The sequence below is a fragment of the Malaclemys terrapin genome, chromosome 3 (genome assembly GCF_027887155.1).
Source record: "Malaclemys terrapin pileata isolate rMalTer1 chromosome 3, rMalTer1.hap1, whole genome shotgun sequence".
NCBI classification, from domain to species: Eukaryota; Metazoa; Chordata; order Testudines; family Emydidae; genus Malaclemys; species Malaclemys terrapin.
The window spans coordinates 75,808,240-75,820,727 of record NC_071507.1 but is presented as its reverse complement, the minus strand read 5'-3'; the positions used below and the strand labels follow the sequence as shown (position 1 = coordinate 75,820,727).

The window sequence follows — 12,488 nt, the reverse complement described above, 5'->3', positions numbered from 1 at the left end:
CATGCTTCTGGTTTAATGTATCATCCAGCATTTTTGCGAAGATTGCATCATGGTTTTATTTGCATATCCAGTTCTTGTGACCAACCAGTCAGAGCTACAGTAAGTCCAGGAAAGAATCTAGGTAAAAGGCAGATTTCAGCAGAGTGATTTTACTGAACAGCAGCAAAGACAAAAGCATCCTTCCACTTTAAGGATGACACATAAATACAACCAGGATTTGTTCCAGCCAAGTCCCAAAACTAGTTATATTAAATTGTGGCTCTCCTTAGCCAAGTTCAACAAACAACATCCTACAGTTTAGCTTACCTCCCCAGAATTTCAGGGAGAAGATGGGAATGAAAAACCTGGCTTGCTTTGATGTGGACACAGCAGCGAAATGAGGACAGACACTTGCATGGAATTAAGCGGCAGGCCACAGCTTTTATTAAACTTTAGCACAGGGGGAGGGGTGCTACTGCTAGTCCAACCCCACTGTAATTTAGAACAGCTGAGGGGCTGCTCTCGCACACAGCACTGCTATCAGGTCTCTTTCAGGACCTTACCACAGTAGAGAATCTACGTAATACAGCTCTACCCCACCATGCTCCTAGCTTGCCTCCACCATGCCCCTCACACTCCACCACAGCCCCTGTGCTGGCTGTTTCAAACCAGAGTCAAGCCCATAGTGAGCTGGTTGGAAGCACCCAAATCAGTAAATGGCTGCCAAGTAAATGCCAGAAGTGAAGCTGTGATAATTCTGAAAGCCTCTTTACTGAGCATGTGCTACTCTGACTACGTGTTGTAGCTATGACACAGGGAAAAATTATACATGACAGATACAGGATAATATATAGCAAGAGAAATAATGGTCCCCTCTGGCCTTAAAATCTAGGAAATAGTATGTGGTGAACTGAAGCTAAAGTGGCTGTTTATGAATTCAGTTTTCTCTCCTAATGGTAAGAGTTCCTGATGAGTGAGAGGTAATCTTTCAGTTTCCCATTTTATTTGCTTGCTTTTGTAACCTTTGGTAAGTTAGGATAGGGTCGTAAGGATTTGGCATTTTCTGTTTAAAAACCAAGAGTGTTTGAAAAGGCTGCCACATATCTCAGCCTTTTGTGGAGGTTTTGGGCATGAGGCCAAAGTGAATAATGGATTGAAGGCAAAATTTCAAAGAAGATAAAGTATTGTTAACATAACTTACATTGAACATAGTGGTCTGATTGCTGGCTACATAAGCCAGGTCTTCACTAGAAAAGGTTTGCCAGTGTAGCCATGCCAGCCACCCTGCCCAGTGCTGGCATAAAATTGTTTTTGGCATATAACTTATACCAGTTCCCTGAGCAAAATAAGATATACCAGAAAAAGGACTTTTATGCTGGTATAACTGTATCTATAGTAGGGCCTCTTTTGGTACAGAAATGTCTCAAAAAATTATACTCCTAGCCAACATTGCTATATTGGCAAAAGTTTTGAGTGTGGGTCAGAATTGTGTGAGGTTTGAGAGGGTATAATCATAGTTATTCTTTCCACCCTTTTTTTCCCAACCCTTTTAGGGGAATAGTTGCTTTTTGCCTCCATCCCTTTCTTCTTTTGTGTCCCTTTCTCACACTCTTATTTTTGTTTTTCTACTCTCCTCCTCTTTCAATAACAACTAAACAGCAACAACAAAACCAAAAGTTTCAAAATTCATACACATCCACAGACAGTGAGAATAAATTGCAGTTCAATGCTAGGTGTGAAAAAGGCCATTGAAGTGCTTGTCAGTCCCTGAAAGATAAAGAACCGAAAAATAGAGTTACCAGGCCTGCCTTAAACCATCACAGATAGTGGTTCACTGAGCCAAGAATAACCAGTACATTGATCAACATACCAGCAACCTAGATGTTTCTGCTTTATTACATCTTTGGGTTTATAAATTAAATGTTAACGAAGTAATGAGAACCCCATTACTTAGATTGGGAAGGAGTCACTCACCCAAGTAGTCCCACTGAAGTTAATAACTACTCGTTAAGTAACTCTTCACTAGTGCAAGTAGGGAGTTGACAATCTGGCCCTGTGTTGGAATGAGCCTGAATTACCTTGCTACTTATTCCATGTAATACTGCAATGTGTCTGTGTGAAACAGGCTGATTCCCACAAGGAAAAATCCTTTAGAAATGAACAGAAAGTAATCTTTAGACAGGCTTATGAATGATTCCATGGAACATTATAGAGAATCACATCCCAGTTATAGAATTCTATAGGATTGTTTCAGCAACCTACAAAAAAGATCTTATTACGTTCTACAGGTTTAAACAATTATTACTATATAATATTTATTGTTTCACCCTATTAAATTCCACAGGACTTTTCCAGTGAGTTGTTAATAAAGGCATTACACTAGGGATGAAATCTTAGCTCTATTGAAGTAAATCAATGGGAGTTTTGTCATTGATTTCAGTGGGGCCAGATTTCACGCTGGGTGGGTGATACTGATCAAAGCACCACAAAGCTGGTCCCCAATTTAAATGACTGACTTGAGTGCATTTTTGTTGTAATTAATGAATTAGTAATGAATTACTGATATTTTTGTTTTTATTTTCAGGCAAAGAGCAGATCTTACTCCAGAAGGATTATGAATCTGCTTCTCTGACTGAACTCCGCGCTATGTTGAGGAAACATGAAGCTTTTGAGAGTGACTTGGCTGCCCACCAGGACAGAGTAGAACAGATCGCAGCCATTGCCCAGGAGCTGAAGTATGTTCCATTTAGAGGCATGCAGCTGCTGACATTTAACTGATAAACTCTTTCCAATGAATTCAATAGTGTCATAGGTACAATGTAAGAATTCCACAGATAGCTTCGTAAGGATATTATCTGAGCTAGTCATTGACACCTTTCCTTTTTTTTTATTGAACTAAATATAGACGTGCAACTGAATTCAATCGTTTGAGGGCAAACATTTCAAAATTGACTTAACAGTAAGCTTTTGTTTCTGTAGATCTACTGGTGGGTAAATTGTGTATCTGGCGGGGTGGGGGTGTGTGGAATTAGTCTGCCAGTTCATGTGTTCTGCTACAAGATGCTAGATGTGAAATCGTTCTCATAAAAATTATTTCGTTCATTTTACCCATGTGAGTATAATATAGATCAAGTATCACAAGCTGATACTAAAATAATTCCTTACATTTGCATCACTTCTCCCATCCCACAGTACTTTATATACTTAAAAAACTAATTCCTATTCCTTTTCTGTATAGCGGTGTGTCTCGGTCTGTCTAAAGTACTTGTCAGGCCCCCATTACCGTAGTGTGTGAGGACCTCACAATCTTTAATGTATTTATTCTCACGAGCCATACTGTGAGGTGAGGACGTGTTGTTAGCCTCGTTTTACAGAGCGGGAACTGAGGCACACAGACACTTGCCCAAGGTCACACAGGAAATCTGTGGCAGGGTATGGACCTGAAACCAAGTCGACCAAGACCAATGCCTTAACCATTGGACCAGCACACACACACACAGACACACATGCATGCGCGCGCACACACAGAGAGAATACAAATTAGCTTAAGGGTCCAGTTCAGCAGTACACATAAACACATAATACATAAATACATACACACATGCTTAATTTGAAGAGTTTGGATAAGTCCCATTGAATTTAATGTTGTTATACTGGAAATCAGTGGTACTACTCCCGTGCTTAATGTTAAGCATGTGCTTAAGTGCATTGCTGACTTACAGTATACATTTATGAAGCTAAGCGAAGACAGTGTGGACTAGTGGTTAAAACAGATGTCTGGGAGTTAGGACATTTAAGCACGGTTCCCATCCCTGTCTCTGACTCTCTGCGTCACCTGTGGCGAATCTCTTTGTCTACACAGCAACTAGACTCCTACGACTGGCCCGTGCCAACCAACTCATGCTTGCTGGGCTGTTTCATTGCTGTGTAGACTTCTGGGCTCAGGCTTCAGCCTGGGCTCTATGACTCTCCCACCTCGCAGGGTCCTAGAGCCCGGGCTCCAGCCTGAGCCCCGAGAGCCTGAGTCAGCTGGCATGGGCCAGCTCTGGGTATCTAGTTGCTGTATAGATATACCCTTTATTACCTTTCCATGTTTTAGGTTCTTTATTTCTTTGATGGATTAAATACCTACTGCAAAAGAATATTGTGCAATTTTTTTTGAAAAAGGCTACAACTCAGAAACACCTGGGTCTTAATTCTCCACTAGCTCCAATCGTGGCTCTCTAAGGTGCCACAAGTACTCCTGTTCTTCTTTAATCGTGGCTCTGTGATTCTGTAGTGCCTGGCCTCAGTCTAGAGCATCTGGGAGTCTACCCTAACTTATGTCTCTGGAGGAGGGACCTTACAGCTTTGCCATGAGCCTTCCATTCTTGTGCTGGGGCAGAATGTGGCTAGCACAGGCACCAGTTCTGTCACCTCATCCAATGGAAGTCTCCTCTGTTTAGAAATAAATCCAAACATCCATCAAGTTATAAATCGCACTTTCTGAAAATGTTTTACCTACTATTGTTAGCAGTAACACCCAAGATTACTTTAACTGGAAAAGATTATAGAAAAAGTCTATTTTTTCCAGTTTATTTAAGAGAGAATGTGTATATTTAGAGGAAAAAAGATGAAGTAATTAATGCCAGAAAGCATGAAACTTAAAAGGATGCACATATCAGTGAATTCATCAGTTGATAAAACACTTGCCTTTCTTTTCACCCTGACCTGTATGGTGGTAATGACTTTCTATTGTGTAATTGTTTGTACAGAAGCTCTCAATGGCTCTCTCTAGAGACAATTTCTGAAAATGTCTAACGTTGGTTGAGCTCCACCAATATTAGCAGCATTGAGAGCAGAGTGCGGACAGCCTGGCAATTACCACCATTGTTTTAGAGGTGTCATTGACCTCTGTTCAGATCAGGCTAATGAACACAATCCTTAAAAGGCTGGTTGGCCATCTACACTACGGCTCCAAACACTGTTAACATCAATTAAGTTGGACTGGTGTTAGCAACAAAGTGAGATTTTTGAAATAGCATTCTTAATGCAGGCAGGGTCAGTGCTACATCCTCTAAGTCTGTGTTTTGCCAACTTGACGGGAACATAGCCAGGTGGTTAGAATGGGGCTGGATGGGAGAGAGAACTCTGCCACTGACTTGCTGTGTCATGTTGGACAAGCTACTTGTGGCCTGATTTTCAGAGGTGATGAATCATAGAATCGTAGGATTGGAAGGGACATCGAGAGGTTAAGGAGAACAGTTTTTCTCCCTAAGAACACCTGTTGACTTCAGAGGTGCTCTGCATTAACTTCCATGTGCTTACCTATAAAATGGAGAAATCTCTGCCCGGTTGCGTAGGGCGGTTGTGAGGCTCAATTAGTCTTAAAACCCTTGGAGGACATTGAATGAAGGGCGCTATATATAAATGCCAAGTATTAGTAGCTGCAAGCAAATGGACAGCCTCCTTTGGATATTGATTTTAATAATTTTACCAACAGTTCCTCACAAAATTATAGAAATTAGAGGTGAAAAGTCCTAGTTCCTCTTGACAGTGATATTTTTTTAGGATTGTGTAAAAATTTTCATGCTAAGAAAGGTGTAGTTGGAGCTGATCTAGAGCTCATTGAAATAAATAAGGATCTTTCTCTTGACTTCTTTGGCCATTGATCAGGTCCTTAAAAAGATCAGTATGACTGTGCTTCAGGTCAGCACACCCTATATTTTTTGGTAGTCTGCAGTTGCTATTTTGAAGGAGAACAATTGCTGTGTGACCTTGAGCTGCACTGGTTACAGTTCAGTGTCAGCGCTGATATTTTCTGCTACAGCAGCTGAGCCCACTAAGAGCATAAAGGTTAAAGTTGTTAAAAGCTTGTTGATTGATGGTGTCTGGATAAAGGATTTGTGTGTGTGTGTGAGCAGGATCATTCCAGTTTGGAAGCTGTTATGCTGTCATTGTATGCCAGATTGTGAGACATCATAAATCTTGGATGGGGCACTATATAAACCTCGGGGGGGGGGGAAGGAATCAGGGATTTCCCATTTAATACATTGTAAATGCTAAAAAGAATTAGACTAAATTGTGCTCTAAGGTACTATACTCATTTATGGTCCATGCACTAATTCCAAGATCTTCACTAATCAGGATCAAAATTTCTGAATGTATTTTTTTAAAAATATTTATCGCCCCTTGTGTAAAAACTTATTTTCAGCCAGGCAAACAGCTATATTAGTCTCCAACATAGATGGACTAGAAAGTCTTTTGCTTCTAGATACCTGGGTTCAAATTGTGTTTATGGGCACAGTTTCAAAGAGGCCAGCCCTGATCCAGGAATTACTTAAGTACACGCTTAACATGGCTTCTATGGAACTACTCATGTGCTTAAAGTTAAGCACATGCTTAAGTGCTTTGCTGGATCAAAGCTACTGTCAGATCAAATTTGGCTCATTTTTACTTATAATAGTGAGAGAATCACAAAAAGCAAACAGCACAAGTAGTGCAAAAGTAAACTAGGTATTTACATTTCTTTCCCTTTTAATAATTCCCTGTAAAATGTGACTTTTTTTAAAGGAAATTTGTTTCTTAGAAGTTTATAGTGCCAGCTCCTCATGTGGGATAAACTGGCATAGCTCCACTGAAGTCATTGGAGTCACACTGAGTTATACTAGCTGAGGATCCGGCCTATTATTTTTAAACTGTAGGTGCCCCTTTAAAATTAGCGTTGATAATCTCGTTCTCTTCCCTATTTATCCATATTCCAAACATGCAACATAAACTGTCTATGCTTAATAAAAGCCCAGGAATAGGATAGCAGGGATATTGCAAGTCATGACAGGTACGTTGGAAGAGCTGTTTGGCGAAGTTAGTACAGTATCTTCCAGTACTGACCCATAGCCAGTACAATTAGTCCCTAACTTTCACAAAAGTGACATTTGCCCTTATCCTAAAAAAATGAGTGACAATCAATTGGACTAAAAATAAAATTCACAATAGTCTCAGAGGTTCCACTTGGAAAACACTTTGTATGTATTTATTGTGCAAAAAGATACTGATACAGAAACTCTTGGTGCCCTGACACCTTACTAAACTCTCAATCCATGTATGAACATCATCTATCAGTAGGAGTATAACATACAAAAAATTAACTTGCCGCCAGTACATCAAAACAGCAAAATTACGTCCCATCCCACTCCACCCACAGCCCCATACCCTCAGACCTCTCCCAAAGTCTAATTAATTAGATAGCTTTTACTGCATACCCTGAAGGTCAACAAATCTGGAATGATTTAGACCAAAGTGTGGAGTAGTTCCAGAATCAAAGGGCCCTCATGGAGAATGCCTTGCTAGCAGCTCCCTCTCCTTTATATAAATAATGTGCTTAGATGTCATATGGTTTCTTTCTAACTTTTTGATGATTAGGGCACTTTTATCAAAAAAGCTCTTAGTTTCCAACAGTTCATTGGTTCTTGCTGCATAGCCACTGCAAAGTGATTCTCTCACACACATACACTCTCTGTGTCCCAATGACTATAAGTATTTATCCACAGTGGAACAGTCATTAGGCCACAGAGAGAGTGAAAATGAACCTGGTAGACCAGTAGTTAGGACACCTACCTGGTAGGTTGGAGGCCCTGGGTCCAATCCCCTTACACCAGTCACTCTTTCATTATTTATCTACAGTGCAACAGCTTCAACAGGAGAGATTGAGGGTGCCCCACATCTGAATATCCCATAGCTCAGTGGCTAGGGTACTCTCCTGAGATGTGGGAGGCCTCTGTTCAGATCCTTTTGCCCTCCTCTAGTTAAGGGGGGAACTGAACCTGGATTTCCCACATCCCAGACGAGTGCTCTAACCATTGGGCTAAAAGTTACAAGCTAAGCACCACTACCTCACGCCGGATTTTGAATGGGACCCAATCCAGTAGGCAGCCTCTGAGCGTGCCTATCAGTCAAGCCCCACAGGTGGTTTAGGTAGCTGAACGCATGTCTTTCCTTGAGGTTCATGAATCACTCTGGAGCTTAGTTGGGAGATAGCCATCCAGATGCATACAGGGAGTCTGCAGCGTGCATGCCTAGAAGCAGAAACATAGGTGCTGAGATAACCTTTACACTGGAAACTTAAGTGCCGAGTGAATTTAGGTGCCTACAAGGGGGGACTTTTGTAGATCATAATGGAACCAAAATGGGAATTTAGGCACCTAAATCTGGGGTTTAAGCACCTAGGTATCTTTGTGGATCCCGCCCTTAGTGCCTAGATCCCACACATTATAATACCACTACCCTGCCTAACTGATTGCAAGTTGACTTTTTTAGCAAGGGGAGGAAAAAGAAGAGGAGGAATAGTTACTGAGGGCCAGTGCAACATGTACACAGGTGCAGAACGTACAGTGTTTTCCTGTCTGTTTGTTCAGAAGCTATAGCAGTTTTTGTCTTCGCTCTTTCCTAGTGAACTGGACTTTTATGATGCTGCAAATGTCAATGATCGATGCCAGAAGATATGTGACCAATGGGACAAACTGGGAACACTTACTCAGAAAAGAAGAGAGGCACTGGAGGTAAAATTGATATCAATAAGCTGCTCCATTTTAAAAAACGAATCCTTTGGGATTTATGACAGACATTGTTGAGTGTTAATTCCTGAAATCCAGACTGCAATAAACCCTTTTGTCAGCTCTCCATTTCAGGTTGCTGTGAGTTCATTTGCAATATAGGTTGAATTGCTCAGTAATAGACTGGATGGTGCTTTGTTTCTTAGAAGTTTATGGTGCAATTAGAAGCTATAAAGCAGCAGCAGAATGAATTTGGTCATCAAGAGTTGACTTGTAATCCCACCCTTTGGGGATTTGATGCATAACAGTGATATAATTAGGAAGCTGTCTTGTCCTATTCACTGCAGCAAAACTCAGTTTGAGCAGTAGGCCAGTGGCCAGTCTCTCTGGTGATGGAGGTTCCAAAGCAGTGAGATCCAATTTACTAAAAGCCCTAGGATGTATCTTCATGGCTTCCCCTGAGATCAGTGGAAGCCACCTACATACATCTCTGGGCTCAAATGTGACATGTATATGTTACTGCTCCATTTCATACATGAAAGAAATTATTAAAGCAGGCCATTCATTTACAATTAGTGCAATTTAATTTGTTCATTTTATAGATCAGATTATCAGAAAATATTTAAAATGCAATAAATGGCAAAAAAAAGCACTTAGGCCCTGATCCTACACAGTCTTATGCACATTCTTAAGTTTATGTAAGTTTAACATGAAAATAATTTTAATGTGAGTAGTCTCACTGACTTCAGTGGCATCTTTTAAGATATCTCAGGTTGGGCAGCCAGCAAATAAGGCGTCCAAAATCATCAGTCACTTTTGAAAATGTATGCCCAAGGTAACAGGGATACTATCTGTATGTGCATAGAATTAGCTTTCAACTTGGTAACAATGAATTTGTTTGTGTGCATTTACTGGACTTAACAGAGGACAGAGAAATTGCTGGAAACAATTGATCAGCTTCACCTGGAGTTTGCCAAGAGAGCTGCTCCATTCAACAACTGGATGGAAGGTGCTATGGAAGACCTACAGGACATGTTTATTGTTCATAGCATAGAGGAAATTCAGGTAAATGGTAGTATGTTTTTGGTTTGCCATCCTCAGGAAGTCAAGAAAGGGAAGCCTTCCCTCTCACTAAATGGACATTGTCAACATGTGTAGATGAAAACATATCCTGCCTATAAGCTATCTTTCTGGCAGAGAATGTCCTTTCCCACTCATCTGTGAGCATAAAAGTGATAACCTATATGCAGACATGGCCTTTTAAGGCAACTGGCTGCAGTACTTCTCCCCTTGGAAGGAGCCCTTAGCCAGAGATAAGAAGGCAGGCAAACCATGTGGAAAGCAGAACTTGGGAACACAGTGTCTCTTTGCATTTCTCATTATATGGCGCTTGGTGGTTGTTTGGGGCTTTATGACACTAGCTAGGTGGGATTGGTGGCCTTGAGTAGTCACAGTGTATGGGATTTGGCCCAGAACAGTCATATCTGACTGCACTAATGTTAACCTAATAATAAAGGCAACTTTGTGGAACCTGACACTTTACTGGTGTGTCTCATTAAAGGCAAGGCATAATTTACATTTCCACCCACTTTAAGACCACTTTATATTACCAGATTAGTGTATAAGGGTCTTAGTATAAATGAGAATCAGGCTGTTCATTGTGCATGGTGGCTTGTTGTGAAAGTAATTAAAGGAATTAATTTTGTCATTTGTTCAGTTGCATTCAACATTAGTGGTATATTTGTGCAGTTGTATTTAAAGGGATGCTCTCAAGTATTTAGGCCCAGATGCTGTATCATGACCGCTAGGGCAGACCCCTTTGCCTATGCGGAGTCACACTGACTTCATTGAGACTCCATATGGACACAGGGCTCCAAGTAAGAGCATTCCAAAGAAGTGTCAGGGCTCTAATTACTTTTTACTTTTAAACAGGGCGAAGTTAGGGTGAGTAGAAAACTTGTCAATTTTTTTAAATTTAGTGGGGGAAAGGAAAGAGGATAATATTCACTTGCAGTATTGGAAACCCAAATAGCACAGTACTGAAAACCATCAAAAGAAGCATGAAAAACAAAGTGAAACTTATCTGTCAGGTTTTACTATTCAGAGTGAGTGAAGTGCAACACAGTATGAAAATTAAATTAGTTTTTTTCATTTGCATTCTTAATATCGTATGTTGTTAGAAACGCAGGTAAAGAAATGTTTTTCAGAAATGAATCATTTTCATCTTCACATTGTCTCTTAAATACTTCAAAACCAGCAAAATATGGTCTGCTACCCCAAAAATCACCTTATTGCAAGTTCTGTCTTTTTTGAGGTGATCCTATAGGTGAAATTCTGTCTCCACTGGAATTTTGCCATTGACTTCCATAGGGTCAGGGTTTCACCCCATGTGTGCAATGTATTTGGGGAGGAAATACAATTATTTATATCAGGTCCTCAAGATCATAGAACTGACACTACAACAAAAATCCTTATTCTTTCCCCCTTTATTTCTGATTCCAGAGTTTAATCACTGCCCATGATCAGTTTAAAGCCACTCTGCCAGAGGCAGACGGTGAAAGACAGGCTATCCTGTCGATCCAGAATGAAGTTGAGAAGGTTATTCAGAGTTACAACATCAGAATAAGTGCAAGCAATCCTTACAGCACCATCACTATGGATGAAATCCGTGCCAAGTGGGATAAGGTATTGTATGCTAAAGGTGGAAATGACATTGCAGGAATAATGTTTTGGTTGGAACAGAGACCCACTCTGACTGTCCAGAAGTTGTCATGAATTACCAAAAAGAGAAAAAAAGTCTAATATCTGGGCTGATCCAACAGCATTCACTCAGGCAAAACTCTCCCTGCAATCAATGAGTAAAAACAGGAACAGCCCCATAATGAAAGCTCTTTCTTAAAAATCTTGGCTAGTCTGGATAGCAGAAAGGTATGTCAACATAAAATTAGGCTATTGGCTAGAAGAAGCATGGTTATCATTATGGCTTGTGTAGAAAAAAAGCCTACCTATGTATTATGGAGAAACGTAGTACGGAAGGATATTGAAAAAATACAAAATGACAGTTACAGCCACATTTAACATTTTAAATAAGTTTCAACTCAATATTTAGTAGGTCTGTGGGGTAACTGATGTACAACTGCAAGGAAAATTTGGGCCCAGTGTTAGTTTCTATGATATATTTAAAACATTTTAAATGTTTTTCATGGGGTTATATTAATTTTAATTATACAATAGCATTACAGTTCTCTGAATTGCAACTGGTCTTCCCAGTCACGTGACTATATAATTAATAACTGAAAGTACACAGGTCAGGGAACCAGTTCTGCTCCCATTGAAGCTTTTAGAACCACATTGTGGAGGTGGTCTAACACATCTCATTTGAATCTACCTTCATGGCTCTGCTTGAATGTAATGTTGCCTGTCAATTACTGTTTAAAGCTAAGTGAGACTAATAGAGAATTGAATATGCTTAAAATAGCCTGTTTTTTTTTTTCAACAGGAGAAACAGTGTAGTAACTAGATCAAGGTTAAAAAGTCTGAAATTTAAATCTAGTCAGAAATTAGATTTTCTTTTCCTTAAAAGTCATTCTTTCTGGTCACACTTCCAGCCTGACTGGTTTCAAAATGCTCAAGCATATGCCCAGAAAGATATTGGAGCAAATAATTAAGCAATCAGTTAGCAAACACCTTTAGAAGATAATAAGGTGATAAGTAACAGCATGGATTTGTCAAGAATAAATCATATCAAGCCAACCTAACAGCTTGCTTTTAACAGAGCAAAAAGCCTCATGGAAGAGGGGAAGTGGTAGATGTGGTATATCTTGACTTTAGGCTTTTGATACTGTCTCACATGACCATCTCATAAACAAACTAGGGAAATACAACCTAGATGGAGCTACTATAAGATGGGTGCATGCCTAGTTGGAAAACCATTCCCAGAGAGCAGTTATCAGTGGTTCACAGTCAAGCTGGAAGGGC

General features: G+C 40.1%; 1 protein-coding gene across 2 annotated transcripts in view; it reads left to right on the top strand.

Moving 5' to 3' along the window:
• ACTN2 (actinin alpha 2) overlaps positions 1–12,488 on the top strand; it is an 88,460-nt gene that overhangs the window by 59,601 nt on the left and 16,371 nt on the right. For both annotated transcript variants that reach the window (XM_054022266.1, XM_054022265.1), the window contains exons 12-15: positions 2,564–2,714; positions 8,408–8,516; positions 9,435–9,575; positions 11,013–11,195. In XM_054022266.1, coding sequence (XP_053878241.1) covers positions 2,564–2,714; positions 8,408–8,516; positions 9,435–9,575; positions 11,013–11,195 — 584 coding nt within the window. The remainder of the gene's footprint in view (positions 1–2,563; positions 2,715–8,407; positions 8,517–9,434; positions 9,576–11,012; positions 11,196–12,488) is intronic.